At 38.4% G+C, this 18,511-nt stretch overlaps 1 protein-coding gene across 4 annotated transcripts in view; it reads right to left on the reverse strand.

Moving 5' to 3' along the window:
• Window positions 1-14,821: 14,821 nt before the first annotated feature.
• The window catches only part of RREB1 (ras responsive element binding protein 1), a 58,359-nt gene continuing 54,669 nt past the window's right edge, over window positions 14,822-18,511 (reverse strand). For all 4 annotated transcript variants that reach the window (XM_072411751.1, XM_072411752.1, XM_072411749.1 and 1 more), the window contains one exon: window positions 14,822-18,413. In XM_072411751.1, the coding sequence (XP_072267852.1) occupies window positions 17,947-18,413 (467 nt within the window). In that variant the 3' untranslated portion in view covers window positions 14,822-17,946. The remainder of the gene's footprint in view (window positions 18,414-18,511) is intronic.

Here is an 18,511-nt window from a genome sequence, read left to right on the forward strand (position 1 = left end):
TGATGAATAAATGAATAAGATGGGGCTTATGATAAAAGCTGCCTCCTACAGTTAGGTCCATAACTATTTGGACAGAGACAACTTTTTTTCAAATGTTGGTTCTGTACATTACCACAATTAGTTTAAATGAAACAACTCAGATGCAGTTGAACTGGGGGAGGGGTGCTTGTATTTGGAAGATTTTGCTGTGAACAGACAACATGCGGTCAAAGGAGCTCTCCATGCAGGTGAAACAAGCCATCCTTAAGCTGCAAAAACAGAAAAGAAAAAAAAAAGAGAAATTGCTACAATATTAGGAGTGGCAAAATCTACAGTTTGGTACATCATGAGAAAGAAGCAAAGCACTGGTGAACTCAGCAACGCCAAAAGACCCGGACGTCCACGGAAGACAACAGTGGTGGATGATCGCAGTAGGAACGAAGTAGGCGTATCGATATCCAAGTCTACCATAAAGAGAAGACTGCATGAAAGTAAATACAGGGGGTGCACTGCAAGGTGCAAGACACTCATAAACCTCAAGAATAGAAAGGCTAGATTGGAATTTGCTCAAAAACATCTAAAAAAGCCAGCACAGTTCTGGAAAACCATTCTCTGGACAGATAAAACCAAGATAAACCTTTACCAGAATGATAGCAAGAAAAAAGTATGGAGAAGGAGTGGAACATCTCATAATACAAAGCATAGCACATCATCTGTAAAACATGGCGGAGGCAGTGTGATGGCTTGGGCGTCCATGGCTGCCTGGCACTGGGACACTAGTGTTTATCTATGATGTGACACAGGACAGAAGCAGCTGAATGAATTCTGAGGTGTTCAGAGACATACTGTCTGCTCAAATCCAGCTAAATGCAGTCACATTGATTGGGAGGTGTTTCATAATACAGATAGACAATGACCCAAAACATACAGCCAAAGCAACCCAGGAGTTTAATAAAGCAAAGAAGTAGAATATTCTTGAATGGCCATGTAAGTCATCTGATCTGAACCCAACTGAGCATGCATTTCACTTGTTGAACACTAAACTTCGGACAGAAAGGCCCACAAACAAACAGCAAATGAAAGCCGCTGCCGTAAAGGCCTGGCAGAGCATTACAAAGGAGGAAACCCAGCATCTGGCGATGTCCATGAGTTCAAGACTACAGGCCGTCATTGCCAGCAAAGGGTTTTGAACCAAGTATTAGAAATGAACATTTTATTTTCAGCTTTTTAATTTTTCCAATTACTTTTGAGCCCCTGAAATGAAGTGATTGTGTAAAAAAAAAGGCTTAAGTTCCTCACATTTTTATGCAATCTTTTTGTTCAACCCACTGAATTAAAGCTGAAAGTCTGCAGTTCAACTGCATCTGAGTTGTTTCATTTAAAATTATTAGTGGTAATGTACAGAACCAAAATTAGTTGTCTCTGTCCAAATATTTATGGACCTAACTGTATATGCAAGGCAGTATTTAGATGTTTAGATAAGGAGTAATGCAGAATGTAATTTGGGGTAATAATCTAACCTTCTGTCATTGTTACATGGTACCCTGTGACCTGTGTACAACTTAGTCTGCAGCTAAACCTTATATTCCAAAACTTTAGACTATATGTCCAAGTTTATGAAAGAAGCCTATCGGCGACACTGCCACAAAAGCTCACTGATGCCAGCTGTCAAATGTGCAGACACCGGTGTTCAATGCTCGAGCGATTGGCCAAGTGTCGTCATGGGGAGCTACACGGGATTGTGCAATCTATAGGCAGGTTCCATCTTAAAATAAATGGCTCCAAAGCATGTATGGTGCATTGCTGTACATTGCAGTAACTTGCATGTCATTTCAATAGATAGGGGGGAATGGATCCTAACATTTCACCCCTACTTACCCTTATAATAACATTTATTCTTTCTAGACACGGCCATGACAGTTCTGTTACAGCTTGACAATTGTTTAGGGTGTGAATGTCAGTTAGTTTAATTTATAACTTTTTAAATGGTTAGTTTACTAAAACAATTATCGTTATTGCATTTTACTGCTTGTAGAGGTTCTGAATTATAACAACTCCATGCTAATGAATTAGACTGCTGTATTGTCAAAATAAGTATTCTAGCACCACCTGGTGTTCCAAATCAAGACTGCAGCACATTGATGAAAAAATATAAACACCATACATGTGTGTAATCTATTGCAAACACTTGGGTAGAGTAAAATGCATTTAGGTTCGACAGTTTGAGAATGTGGTATTAACTCAGAATACTAAAAGGGCACTTGTATTGTGAACTAATCCTTTTTTGTGGGTCCTAGGTAAATTGGCAACTGACTACATCTTCAAAATATTACTTCCTCCCATCTTAAAGAAGACCTGAACTACGCAGGCTTTTCCCAAACAGACAAGCTGAGGGTTAATTAGCTGGTCATCATTATGCCTGTACACTCCTTGCAGCCATTCTTTGCCCCATTGTCACTATACATACACTATGCAAAGTTTTTAAATCTATTATATTAATTAAAAATACCCAAGATAAAAATCACAGTGCATGCTTAGCATTACCATACCTTGTTCTGCAGTGTATTTCTGGGTGGAGGCACATTCTTGGCAGAGGCAGGACTTTGTACCATGGCTGCCCCTCTGATGGCCTGCTGATTTGACAATTGCTGGAGGAATAGGAAGCACCAGGAGAGGTACAGAAAGCACATACTTACAAAATGAAACAGGCCACCCATCCACATCTCAGAACCAAAGCATTTACAGTGGTATTTGAAAGTTTGTGATTACTTTCATATTTTCTATATTTTTATATGAATGTGAAATTTCAAACAAAATATAAAAAGTAGATGAAGAAAACCTAGTTAAACAAATAAAACAAAAATGATTATATTTGGTCATGTATTTATTGAAAAAAATGATCCAATAACATATCTTCATGTGACAAAACTAAGTAAAACCCAGAAATAGAGACCCTGTTTTACTTAAAGAAGGGGGATCCAGCGAAGCCTGATCACACAAACAACACACTTGTGGATGTGTATCATTCCTTGAACAAAGAAGGTGTCTGTGGACCCCAGTTATTGATGCCCATAAAGCTGGAAAAGGTTACTTACAAGATCATCTCCAAGGAGTTTAGACTCCAACAGTCAACAGTCAGACAGATTGTTTATAAATGGAGGAAATCCAAGACCATCATTACCCTACCCAGAAATGGTCCACTATCAAAGATAACTCCAACTGCAAGGCGTGTAATAGTTCCAGAGGTTACAAAGGAACCCAGAGTAACTTCTAAGCAACTGATGGAGAATATTGGTATTCATGAGTCCACTAACAAGGGAACACTGAACAGCAAAGGGATGAAGGGTAGCAAAGAGAAAGCCACTGTTCTCCCCCCAAAATATTGCCAACCAACCACAGCTTGCTAGAGATCATGTGTACAAACCAGAAGGTTACTGTAAAATGATTTGTGGAGGGATTTTTCCATAATAAAACTACATTACTTTATTTTTCCAAAAGGAATAACACTGCATTCAAGTATAAGAATCGGATCCCATCTGTGAAACATGGTGGTGGAAGTGTTATGGATTGGGCCTGGATGGCTTGCCATCTTTGATGGAACAAAGAATTCTGAACTATACCAGAAAATCCAAAAGCAAAATGTCAAGACATCTGTCCATGAACTGAATCTCAAGAAACATTGTGTTATGCAGCAGGACAACTATTCTAAACACACATATTGTACTAACAAAGAATGGTTAAAAAGAAGAATAAAGTGAATGCTCTGGAATGGCTGAGTCAAAGTCCTGACTTTAATTCAATTGAAATATTGTGGAAAGACCTAAAGTTTAGAACACACAGTTCAGGAAGTGGTGAGGAAACCCACCAACATAAGAAGACTGGGCTATAAAATCATGTACAGTACTGATCAATAGTTACCTACAGGTAATTCTTCTCATTAGCGCCACCTTACCTAGAACCATTTTTCCTTAGCATTATTTGCAAATTAATAAATAAAAACAATATTCTTCTTGGTCCTAATTTTTTCTGGAACCTACTAGCGAACATAAATAATTTTTTTAAAAAAACTATGTGAGAATTTAAACATTTAATACTATCTATTACTATATATTATTACTTTATTTATACATATATCTTTCCACATTTATCCCCCCAAAAATTATTACCTTTTCTAACAATATCACTGAGACATAAAATTTAAACCCTCACCTTTCTTATTCTAGATAGTGTTGTGAGATGACAAATCCATACCTACCTCTGTGACATCCCTTATATGATAATTGCAACCTATTATATATATATATATATATATATATATATAATCTATTACTTTAATTGTATGTACACAGTCCACAAATCAAAAGAAGGGGAAAGGGATCAAGTAACCTAAATTATATTGCCTATTACTATAATATATTATATATTCTTGTACTTAACTGATAATCAGGATACAGACTGTGTAGTGTAAACCTAAGAAATATATGCTCCATTAATATCTAGCTTTGGATAATATACCGGTTATATCATTTACATGCAAGTACACCTGTCTCACATTTTATTGTACTATAATGTATGGCATTATGGAAATTTTGTACCTCAACTTGTATGTATACTATTTCCATGTACAGATTTCGAACAAATGTTCTTCAAATCCCCTGAGGAAGCCAACAGGTGAAACACCTTGGGATACGAGACGTTTTCTTCCTTTTGCTAACACTTCATTAGGGATACCATTGTATAGTTCGTCAGTCACTTTTCCCATAATTTAATATATGTGAAAGACCATTTAAAACACTGTGTGTTTTTTGCTAAACTATGATTAACCTTGTCGTGGTGAAGGGGCTTGTGTATCTCAATGAAGCAATGAGTCATAACGTGTGGGGCCACCCAAGACGAGCAGGTCATTGCAGAGATATCAGACTAAATACGATCTGCTGGAGAAGGTACTGGCAGCCTACTCCAGTTAATTTCTGCCAAGAAAAGCACATGAGGAGAAGAAACTAGAGTTATGTCGATATGGCATCTGAAGACGAGTCCCCCAGGTCTGAAGATGTCCAACAAGCTACTGGGGAAGAGCAGAAGACAAGTACGAGTAGAGCTAATGATGCTTATGAATTAAAGCCGAGAGGACTTCCAAATGCTGAGGTTCTCAGAAATATTAAAAGTACAGTCCGAGGCTGCAAAAGACAATATACCATCGGAACGTAAGATCTATGAATCAAGGAAAGCTGGATGTGAATAAAGATGAGATGGTAAGGCTAAACGTTGACATTCTGGGAATTAGTGAAATAAAATGGCCTGGCGCTGGTCATTTTATATCAGATGTACATCAGATTTTCTATTGTGGACAGGATACTCACAGAAGAAATGGAGTAGCCATCATCACTAATAGAACAGTATCAACATCAGTCCTTGGTTACAACCCAAAAAGTGACAGAATGATCTCACTTAGATTGCAAGGCATGCCTTTCAACATCACAGTGTTTCAAGTTTATGCTCCAACAACTGAAGCTGATGGGAGGGAACCCGAACAGTTTTATGAGGATTTGCAACAGCTACTGGACTCAACACCCAAGAAAGTCAACATATACCTCATAGGTGATTGGAATGCTAAAGTTGGCAGCGAAAAAACAAAAGAAATAACAGGCAAATTTGGTCTTGGAAAACAGAATGAAGCAGGATGGAGATTAATAACATTTTGCCAAGATAACATGCTGGTTATAGCAAACAAATTATTTCAACAGCACAGGAGAAGACTTTACACATGGACATCGCCAGATGGTCAATATCGCAACCAAATTGACTACATACTTTGCAGGAGGAGATGGAAGAGTTCTTTACAAATAGCTAAAACAAGACCAAGAGCCGACTGTGGCTCAGATCATCAGCTGCTAATTGCAAAGTGTAAAATTTAACTAAAGACAACAGGAAAAGCCTGCAGACCAACAACATATGATCTTAACAATTATCCACATGACTTCGCAGTGGAGGTGAAGAATAGGTTCAGAGGATTAGATCTGGTAGATAGAATGCCTGAGGAACTATGGACAGAAGTATGTGATATTATCCAAGACGTTGCAACAAATAAGATCCCAAAACGAAGAAAGAATAGAAAGGCAAAATGGTTGTTTACTGCGGCTTTACAAGTTGTTGAGGAAAGGAGGAACGCACAGTTTCAGAGAATAGCACGCAGAGATAAGGAAGCTTATCTGAATCAACAGTGCAAGGAAATAGAGACAGACAATGCAATGGGAAGGACCAGAGATCTTTTTAAGAAGATTGGCAATATCAAGGCTACTTTTCATGCAAAAAGGCTAATGGTGAAAGACAAAAACGGAAGGGATCTGACAGAGGTAGAAGATGTAAAGAAAAGGTGTCAAGAATATACAAAACAGCTATACAAGAAGGACGTAGACAGTACATACACTTGGAATACATATGCTGAACAAGAACCAAGCATCCTGATGAGTGAAGTCAAATGGGAATTAGAAGGTCTGACTAATCACAAGGCTCCAGGTAGTGATGGAATTCCAGCGGAACCTCAGAAAAACCTGCATGAAGATGCTGTTGGAGTGCTGCTGGCGATTTGCAATCAAATATGGAAAACACAACAGTGGCCACTGGATTGGAAAAGGTCAGTTTACAATTCCAATGCCAAAAAAAGGCAATGCCAAAGAGTGCTCAAATTATCGAACAATTGCGCTTATTTCACATGCTAGCAAGGTAATGCTGAAAATTCTCCATACTGGAGCAATATATGGAAAGGGCCAGATGTGCAAGCTGGCTTTAGAAGAGGGAGAGGCACAAGGGACCACATTGCCAATATTCAGTGGTTAATAGAGAAAGCAAGGGAATTCCAGAAGAATGTCTACTTTTGCTTTATTGACTATTCAAAAGCATTTGTCTGTGTAGATCATGATATATTGTGGCAGATTCTCATGGGAATGGGGATACCAGGCCATTTCATTTGCCTTTTGAGGAATTGATATGCAATAAAGAAGCAACAGTTAGAACTGAGTACGGAACAACTGACTGCTTCACGTTCGGCAAAGGAGTGCAACAAGGTTGCATATTGTCCTCTTATCTATTTTATATGCCAAATATGTAATGTGGAAAGCTGGTTTGGATGACTCGCATGCTGGAGTTAAAATAGCTGGCAGGAATATTACCAATCTGAGATATGCTGATGATACCACTCTGATGGGTGAAACGGAGGAAGAATTGAAGAGTTTAGTCATGAATGCCAAGCATTAAAGTGCCAAAGCTGGCCTACTGCTTAACATTAGGAAAACTAAGGTCATGTCATCTGCTCTAATGAATAAGCTGCAAATAGATGGGGAAAAAGTACAAGTGGTAACAGATTTCATCTTCCTAGGATCGAAGATTTCTGCCGATGGTGACTGCAGTCATGAGAGTAAAAGACGCTTGTTGCTTGGTGAGGAAAGCTATGACGAATTTGGGCAGGATGATACAGGATAGAGATGTCACGTTACCAACAAAGATCAGGATAGTTAAAGCTATGGTCTTCCCAGTAGTAACACATTGTCGCGAAAGTTGGACTATAAATAAGGCAATGCATAGAAAAATTGATGCTTTTGAACTATGGGCATGGAGAGAACGACTGCGAGTTCCCTGGACTGCTAAAAGATCCAACCAGTCAATACTTAAAGTAATAAGGCCGGAGTGTTCACTAGAAGGGTTGATACTGCTATTAAAACTTAAACTTAAAATCAAATACTTTGGTCACATAATTAGAAGTCCGGATTCTTTGGAGAAATCTGTGATGCCTGGAAAAATTGAGGGCAAAAGAAGAAGAGGACGGCAGAGACTAAGATTGATAGACAGCATATGTGGAGCTATGATCATGCCTATGCAACAACTGAAAGAAGCAATGATCGACAGATACAGCTGGCGTGCAAAAGTACATCTGGTCACGAAGAGTCGGAGCTGACTGAACGAATGAGAGAGAGATGATTTAAATGGTTTCCTACAATACACTAGCTCATTGCCACACTAAAACCCTAGCTGATCTTGGTCTTCTTTCTTCTACCCATTTCAGCTGTCAAAACTGTATAACCCTTATGGACCAAAACAAATTTTACCATTGTGCAATAGGCCTGTTTATTTTCTAACTTAAAAGTTTTTTTTGGATCTTATATGTAGTAAATATGCCCTACAAAAAAGTTCCCAAGTAGTTTACTATGTTTAACTTTTCCCCCAACTGTACTTTTATGTGTAAATGAATGTATTCCCATGTAACTGCTTCCTAACTCTAACCAGCCCTTCCTCTAATTCTCTCCAGTTATTTTTTACTAATTTATTTTTATTTGTTTTTACCAAATATATTTATATATAAATATTTTATTTTCGTTTTTTATTGTATTATTTTAGTTTAATTAATAAAGAGTCAGAGGAAAGGAGGGTTTTTTGGCAAAGTGTAATATTGTATTGAATGATACATCTCATATAACAATACAAAACATTCTCATCGAGTGGACCTCACTTAGCTTGTGGACTTTACAGACAATCAATTGCAAATTAGGCCCAAGGGGACACTATGCAATAGTCATCCCGCATTGTATATATAAGTGCAGTCATATATTATACTTGCAGGTAGGCATTTGCTTGTGTAGACCGTTGTACCCGAAGCGTTTCGCCCTATAGGCTTCCTCAGGGGTAGCTGTGCATCACCGATGAGTTATACAAGTAGTTAATATAGTATTGCCCCTAATATGGTAGCTATTCCTAGTGACCTGGAGGGCAGGAAGGAGTCCCAAAGGTGGGGGAATCCTCAGGTTGAATTAAAAGTGTAGCAAGCTGTTATTTTTCCAGGAAGAAGCTGGTGTTTTTTTAAACATAGTTATAAAAAAGTTCCCAAGAAGTTTACTATGTTTAACTCCTCCCCCCAGCTGAACTATTTTGTGCAAATGAATGTATTCACATGTAACTGCTTTCTAAGGCTGCATACACACGTGCAATAATTGTCATTGGAAAGGATCTTCCATGATCCTTACAATAAAAAACGAAAATAAAATATTTATATATAAATATATTTGGTAAAAACAATTGAAAATAAATTAGTAAAAAATAACTGGATCTTCCATGATCCTTTCCAACGACTAACGACTGCACAATGTATGAACGAGTGCTGTACATACAGCACCGTTCTGCACTATAGAGAGGGGAGGGGACAGAGCTGCACCCTGCTGCGCGCTCTCCCCCTTTACTTCCATTAAGATCGTTCGTCGTCCAACGTCGGTGGATCTGCCAGGACGGTCATTCGGCCCTGAGTTGACTATCGGACAAGAACCATTGCAAGTGTGTACATAGCCTTACTCTAATCAGCCCTTTCTCTGCTTCTCTCCAGTTATTTTTACCTGCTATTTTATTTTCATTTATTTATATTTTTACCACATATATATGTATATACAAATATTTTATTTTCATTTTTTTATTATTGTATTATTTTATTTTATTTTTATTTATTTTAGTTTCACTTAAAAATTACGAAAAATAATTTCAAATACTGCAGACGTGCTAGAGACCCATACAGACTGTGGGTATACAGCAGAATAGACTGCAAACTGGACATGCTATTTGAGATGTAAGAGACCGCAGGCATTCTACAGTTGATGGTAGGAGACTGTGGGCATGTTACAAGTGATAGTAAGAAATTGTAAACATGCTGGATTAGACAATAAGAGACCACAGACACTCTACAGGAGATTGTAAGCACTCTACATTAGACAATCAGAGACCGCAGACACGCTACAGGAGGTAGTAAGAGAGACTGTAAGCATGCTGGATTAGACAATAGGAGACCACAGACACTCTACAGGAGATAGCGGACACAGGATAGTTAAGCTACGTACACACTTCCAATTATTATCGTTGGAAAACGAACGACGAACGATCCTGCACGATATCTACGAACGATCGTATAGCACCGATCCTGCACATAGAGATAACGACACGATCGTTTGTAGATATTGTACACACAATAGATACGATCGTTTGAGCGATAGAGGAACTATGTGCACGACAGGAAAGTGAACGAACGTTCGTTCATTACGCATGCTCAGCCCATGGACGGTCAACGAACGACCGTACACACGAACGATGTTCAACGATCGTCGTCCAATCCGATCCGCCGGTCCGGTCGTTCGTTTCCAACGACTTTCCTCGTTCGTCGGCGTCGTTGGTTACTTTTTTTACGAACGATTTTTGCCCAATCGATCGTTCGTCGTTCGTTCGTCTTGAACGATAAAAATTGGAAGTGTGTACGCACCTTTAGAAACAGCAAATATGCTAGAGGAGTATTTAGAGACTAAGGATGTTACATGAGACTACAAGAAAATGTTGCTATTACAGCTATATTATAGATCAGGGGTCATCAAACTCCGGCGTTAAGGCCAGAAAGGTCCTAGCCGGTAGTTTGTTCCAGTCTAATGCCTCCTGGCCGATCCGGCCTAATGCCGGCCGGCAACCCATGGCTGCGGAGCTGCGGGTTGCCGGCGGATCGGCCAGGTGGAGTTAGGAACTACCAGAGCTACGATACTGCCCCCTTTGCAGTGGCTCCCTTATTTACCGTGGCCGGTGTTGATATTTCCCTGAAGGTAAATCCCTCTCCTCCGCAATGCATAGAGGAGAGGGATTTCACTTCAGGAAGTGTTCCCTGGTGGAGGGCGGAGCCATTAGGGTGGGTCTGGCCTAGTGTGCTCCCGCCCACCCCATAAATGGCCTAGTGGCCATAAAACTTTGCCGACCCCTGTTATAGATGATTCCTCTCATGTTCATATTCTCAACAAGCGCCTAATTACTGTAATCTCTTTAGAGGAAACAATATATGAGAAAGGAAAACTAATAGGCACTACAGAGAAACAAAACAAATAATAAATATGTTTTCTATACTCCAGTAAGCATCCAGGCTCTGCAATAAAGCAGAAACATCAGACTGGGTACTGCAATAAAATTAGGATTTACAAAATCATGACTATTATGTAGACTAATATTGTCACTCTGTGAGTCATGGGGTAAAATTGTTGTGGCAGTGGAGATTAGAAAAATGTTTCACAGGCAGTGGAATTCCCTCTAGAACTTGGTGTGCAGTCATAGAAGCAGGAAAGGGAGGCAGACAATGTATTTAGCACACTGCTTGCTCACATGATTACTGTGCTTGGAATTTGGAGAGTCAGGAGACATGCTGCATAATCACTCAATATCTCATATTCAACAGGAACAGGTCACACCCTGATCAAACAACATAACATTAAACATTGATCTTTTACAGTGCAATCTTCTACTCCAATCAGCCTGTACACCCCTGGAATAAACGTCTGTCCCCAATGTCTGCTGTAGCTTTCACCAGTTCCCCATAGAATATTTGCAGGACTTTTTTTGGCAGCAACAACTCCGCACTTCATTATGTCACAGCTCTTCATTTAACCATTTCCAATCATCCACACCACATACCCTGCATAATGTACCCATACCACCCCCACTTCATTCTTCCATGCCCTTCCCTTTATTTGCACCATGTTCTCTGACAGCCCCCCTCAAGTCTTTCAAGTCTTCTCTGGCACCTCTGCCCCCACATTCCACACTGCATTCTTTAGCAGTCTCCAGCTTTACAATCAAAATTGTTCTTCTTTCTACCATTGGTGACCTTCAAAGTTATGGGATCAAAAGTTAGAATTAGAGCTGAACTCCAGACCCTCTCCAGTGCTGAAAGTGACTATTATTATTAAACAGTATTTATATAGCACCAACAAATTATATAGCACTGTACATTAAATAGGGACTAGTCCCATTTTCCTTCACACTTTGACTACTACACAACATACATTAAAAGCTGCAGCAAGTATCTTCCATACATTTCCTTTCTGATGGACTACAAAGATCATTTTGTCATTTAGTCTCTGCTTCATTACCTAGGATGGGCTGCATACAAGAACTGCATGGGCTGCATGCAGTCCATCTAAGAAGGCCGATATACTGATATAGTGTGTGAGAGGGAGTTGTGTGCTGAGAACCCCCCTGTCCTACCTGAAGGTTACTGTCCTGTTGTTAGGGTGTATTTCACACACACTTCTGCTAAACTTACAGTAAGTGGAGTGACAAAGCAGTTCAGCCATGGTACCAGATGGTTGTACCTCCAGTGTTAATGACCTGCACTATATTATTAGTTATCCTCTGTCACTGCTGACAGCACAATCAATCACAAAACTGAAGCTCCTTTACATTGACATAAAAGTTATTGAAGAATTGTTTTAGGGACAGGTTCAACCTTGGGGAGGGGTTTGATTTTAGTGTAATGTTAACACAGGATAGAGTTGTTCTGGTTTCAGTAAATTGAAAAGATTAGGAGTTGCCCACACACTCTAATGTATGCTCTATACACGCTCTATGCTCACAAGAATCCTTGTCTCTAAAACAACTAACTGATGTAGAAACTGAGCTACAGAGCAGTAAAGAACTCCACCCCTGCCTTCCCTGCAATTACACATCCTGTGTCTCTGATTGGTCACAGAGATTAGCAGAGACTTTGGGCTCCTCTGCCTTGCCCCTGAGGAGAGATCTTAAGCAGTCCCTGTAATAATGTCACAGGGGCTAGGAAGTACCAAAGAACACTTTAAATGGGCAAGTCAGATTATTACAATAGACAGGCAAACTAATATTAAACAGTATTTATATAGTGCCATTATATTACACAGCACTGTACATTACATAACATTCAAAAGTGTCACATTGTTACTATAAACATTACAATCTCTAGCAGCTCTCCCCCTACCTTCTACAGCAGGGGTGTCAAACTCAAATACACAGAGGGCCAAAATTAAAAACGTTTATTGAAAAAATTGAGAACGTTTTTCCTTCTCATTAGATATAAAACCTATATATATATATAAAAACAAAGAGGTTTTGCTTAACATTCAATCTGGAAGAAGCTTATAATAGACAAATAGCACCACTAATACAATTCTCTGTATCAAGAACACATTCCAATGCGGGGCTTAATGTTACGAGTGGCTGGAACTCCCACTTCACTGAAATAGCACCGCTACTACAATTCTGTGCGTCTATAAAACAGCCCAATGCGGGACCACTGGTCTAAAGATGCGAGTGATGCGGGGAATTGTAGTAGCGGTGCTATTTCAATGCAGCGGCAGCCCGCTGCTATTCATGTTTAAAATTTCCTTTGGGGGACAAAAAATTCCTTTGTGGGGCCAAATTTTGCCCTTGGGCCAGAGTTTGACACCCCTGATCTACAGCATCCTCCACAGACCTTCAAATCCAAGAATATTAAAGCCCCCATCAGAACAGCTTACAGCCCTAGGTGCTGCTAATCACAGTTACTTGATCATCAACAAGTGTGACCACCTTCTATAAAAACAGATGTTTTGCCAGTTTGCTGGTCTGGAGCATTCAGGTGCCAAAGAGGAAAGACATCAGCAATGATCTTGGAGAAGCAATTGTTGCTTTCCCCTCAATCTGGGAAAGGCTATAAGGATGTTTATTCACAAGTTGGGAAACGTTCAAAACTGTAACCAGTCTTCCCGGGAGTAGACATCCCAGCAAATTCACCCCAAGGTCAGACTGAAAGACTAAATAAGTCTTACATTTAAATGGTCTCCACAGTCACCAGACACCAATCCAATTACTTCAAGATAAGTTGGTTTTACAAGCTAATGAATCATAGGTAGTACTTAGTTATTTACACATGGCTTCTCCATTATGGCTTAATTTTTGTTAAGTAAATTATGGCAGAGAAATTTGGTATGTTTTTTTAAACCCAACTTTAGAACCTGCCAAGGGTCAGTATATATCAGTGAACAACTGTTCTGTGAAAAATGCCTTGATAGCAGAGAATGGCCAGACTGGTCTGAGCTGATAGGAGGACAACAGTAACCCAAATGCCCACTCATTAAACCAAGGTATGCAGAAGAGCATCTCTGAATGTACAACATAATGAACCTTCAGGCAGATAGGATACAGTACATTGACAGCCCCCCTGACATGGGAGAACTTTTCATATAAGGCCATCCAAAGCGAAGACAACTGCACAGCACAATTACTAGACTGTACAACGGGTCATGTGCTTGGTATAGTTTCCTTTCTTTCTATCCTCCAGAGCAATTTTTATATTGCACTATAAAGGCCTTCACACTACATATACAGAATATCGCCTATTTTGCTGCTCTAAAACCAAATCTGTCTTGAATCTAATTGGTGAGCAACCACCAAGTTTTGAATAGTAGCAGAGCTTGAGTTGGTTATTATTGTGGTTATATATTATATAAAAAGAGTCCCTTCACTTTATGTGTAGCGACAGGGAAACTAGGTGAGTCCACATACCTCTGCCTACCCCTTTGTCAACTGTCTCCACACAGCACTGGTCTTTTCTGCACCCTCCTCTTCCTCCTGGATACACTTTCTTGTGTTGTGTTTAACTGGTAGCAATCAATTGGGATGTTATTCTGAACTGATTGCACCACAACACGCAAATGCATGCAAGGTGCAGAGTACGGTGTAATGCCACACACACACACTTTATATATATATATATATATGTATATATATATATATATATATATATATATATATACACACACACACACAAACACTTTTCCTAATATCTAAACTATATATATATGTATAAATATTATATTTATACACTAAACATATGCACTTTTCTGTATATTTAAACTAAATATTTAATGGTTTTTATACTTAATAAACTATATGTGGCTTCCTTTTCTGCAACAACTTTTTATATTATGCCTATACTACATGTGCACTGGGTGTGTAAATTAAAGCAAAACTTTGATTAAAAAAAAAATCATTTTTTTCATTTTAAATATAACATTTTATTGCTTAGATTGTTTGATACAGAACAGCTTTTTATTTTGATTTCAGAAGTACTGTACAGCTGAATAAAAAGAAGGAATACAAGTACCAAAACAAACATGATTCTCTGTTCATGTGGCATAGACCAATCTTGTATATAATGCATAGCAGCAGTTTAATTTCCCTTTAAAAAAACATGAATATCTACATTTTCATTGTAGTTTCTGGTAGCAATAATGGGTTTGTATTCGCCGACAGTAAGGTTGTTCGTCGTGACAAGGAAAGAAGAAAACAAAGAATCATTGTGAAGCTGGAATTACGACTGTTGTGTGGCTCAAGCTATATAAAATGATAGCCATCTATGTGACCGAGCCTTTATTGCATTCACAGTCAAGTGCTTATTGTAGTGATTCCATTACCTAACTATTAAATATATTTATCATTTCAGTTTTAAACTCCGATACAACAAAATAAAAATAAAATAACAATAGAGAAAATTCAAATTGCAAAGCCCTGAGAAGAAGAATACAAGAAAAAGGGGAGAAAAGACACAAAATAAGCTGAACATGCAAGCTAAATCTACATTTCACCCAGAGTTTAATCATGGTGTATAATTCACAGTTTATATACCAAAGTGACACAACGGTCTGGGAACAACTCAAAATACATAGAAGGATATTTGTGTGCTGTTAAAAGAAAGAAAAAAAAAATACAGACTTTATATATCAGGCTAGAAATAGATTTAAATAAAGCTTTTGATCCATTTTGATTATTGCTAACAAATGTCCCACTCCTCAGACAACATATTCAGAAGTTATACAACATAAAATAAAAAAGGACTAAAATTCAGGGGTGTGGGTCTACTGAATTCATTTTATAATGATTAAATTAAGCACATCTGGTTAAAAAAAATATTCTGTGAGCCATGGTTCAGATTTTCATGGGTCAAGTTCTACTAATTTGTGTGAACATTTATCATCTCATAATGAAATATATTAAATTTACATATAATTACATTTATGCCATAGCTGCTAATTGCTCTGTTCCACTGGTCATTCAGTTGATTGTCAGGCATTGCACAGATAACGGTGACAGTGTTCTACTGAATGATCCCTCTCAAGTTTGTTTAAATTTTAAATGAACTTTAGTGGTATGGAAAAATAAAAATATGCTTCCCTCCAAATAAAAACTGCAAACCTATAATCATTTAAGAAGCTGGTTTTGAAATCTCTTCTCTTGCCCATGTATACTTGCAATAATGTCCATCTCAGGAGGCATTAAAGCTGAAATGTGTAGGATGCTGGGTACATATACATTGCATTTTTCCATGCAGTTACTGTTACAATGCAGCACACTTGTTTACACTGCCTCCTACTGATGGTTTTGCAAACTGCAGCTTGTTAGACATAATTGGGGACTGTGAACTGCAAAATTTCTGATGTTAATTACAGTTCACAAAGCACATTGTTATTTTATAGTCAGCAAAAAAAGTGGAACAGTAGGTGCACAGAAAAATGTGTATCCTAACCCAAGTTGAAATATGAATGGTTTGCTTTCTAAAGGTAATAGCAGCCTTTTTTGCTTTGAGGGGCTATATAGGACCCTTTTTATATATTTATTTGTCCTTATGGTCCAATCACAGCCTGGGAAGATGTTGAATAAAAGAAAAGAAAAAATACTAACTGCTATAGAATCCTAGCAGATTTATAGGAAAGAATAAGGGGTTGATGTGATAGTAATGATTTAACATGTTCAACATTCTGGAGATTGCAACAAACTGCAGAGGGCAAATTGCACAATTACAGTAGAGTACTTTATTTATATATAACAACCCATACACATTTGTATCTGTGTGTAGACATATATTCAAAATATACATATACACACACCCACATTCATACATAACCAACTTACACACAGTTTATATCTATTTACACACACACTTTTTTTTTTTTTTTTTTTTTTTTAATATCAGGGCTCATCTTCAACACCATGACACAAACTGTGAAGTAGCTTCTCCTTTTCACCAGTAGTATATTCCTGCCCAAGTAACACGATGGTCATGACATGATGGTTAAGGCATCCGATGCTGGAAGACAGAACTCTTTGCTTGTGTTCACAGTCCATATCTGCCCTCCTTCACCTCCAAGACCGGACACATCAAAGTCTGCAAATATTCTAATGCACACTGCCTCTTTTTATTGAGAACAGGGTTGGAATGGTGCACTGCAAGAGAACTGCCAAAGGCGCACATTTGAAGAACAAAAAGAGAAAAAACCCTCAAAGAATTTTCTATTTATACATATTTTAATATTACCAGGATTCAAATCTACCCGGTAAAATTGTGAAAGGCAAATATTGCCCAAACGGTTCTGCAAAATGCAGAGACTAGTAAGCTGTTGTATTCAAGCAAACAGAATCAAGACATAGGCAGGGGTGGACAGTTCCATGGATGGTAAGGTTTCCACTGAATCCTCTGTGTTTATCCGAGGTAGAACTACTAAATAGTAACACCATTCAGACACGTTGTATGTAGATCAAGTTGTACAGTTCAAAGAAACATTTAGTTTTCCTGGTTGTAGCAATTACCATATATTTTATATATATTCTCTTCCAGAAAATCTCTGATCAATGTCATTCCACTACTGTCCACTTAGCAAAAACCAAAAAGTGGGTTAAAGAATAAAAAAGAGGTTTTCTCTCCATTTGTTTCGTTTTGTTTTCTTCCAGTTATTGGCTTTAGTACTGAATGGCTTTCTCCATGACTTTAAATGTCCACCTCTGGAAGGACAGTGATTGGTGTACTGGAGCAAGCGTTCAAAGTGTAAAAGAAAAAAAAAAACGATAATGCTTTACTGGAAAAAGGTCCTCTTTTGAATACATGTTTAAATTTCTCTCATATATAAAACTGTATATTGAAAAAGTGTGGTAGCAAAATATAATAAAGTAGTAAGGCACTCAAAATCCATGTAAAGTTTGCATTTTACTTCAAGGTTATGGCACATTTTATGGCCTGCCATAATCCCCTATAGCTGTCAAAAACTCTGTAAAGTGGATCAAGTGTAAGTATGATTCTATAATAGCAATTCAGGAGGGTATGGGGCCCTTCATGTTTCTGAATTATTTCATCCCTGCAACAGGCAAGGACTCCTCTGATGCTGGATTTGTTTTATTTGCAGGCTTTTCAGACTCCTTGCTGGAGCTTTGTACAGTTTTACGTTCTGAGCTTCTTCGGCTGTCTGTGTCTTTAACATCTACCCCTAAAGCTTGCTTTGGGCTGTTTGGTCCAGAAGCAGCTTCAGTTTTTTGAGATGATTCCTCGGCAGCATTTTTTTTGCTTCTGGTTACAGCTTGGCTGGTAAGACTTGATGGTGTGTCACATTCGTTTTCAGATACATGATGTGTGCTGCTCTGCAGGGACTCGGCATCACTTTCCTCCTCACCCCTAAGCTGTTTCTCCTCTCTATCGGTGTCCTTGCATTGGCTCTTCATATCTTTTACTTTCTGATGGATCCGCTGGTGGCGTACCAGACTGTGCTTCAGTGTGAAAGTGCGTTCACACGTCTGACATTTGTAAGGCCGCTCACCTAGAAGACAACAAGATACATTTGAAACAATGTTAAAATGTGTTCATATTGTATAAATCAATTAAAACATATAAAGCATAGAAATTTATAAGTGAAAG

The sequence above is a fragment of the Pyxicephalus adspersus genome, chromosome 5 (assembly GCF_032062135.1).
Source record: "Pyxicephalus adspersus chromosome 5, UCB_Pads_2.0, whole genome shotgun sequence".
NCBI lineage: Eukaryota > Metazoa > Chordata > Amphibia > Anura > Pyxicephalidae > Pyxicephalus > Pyxicephalus adspersus.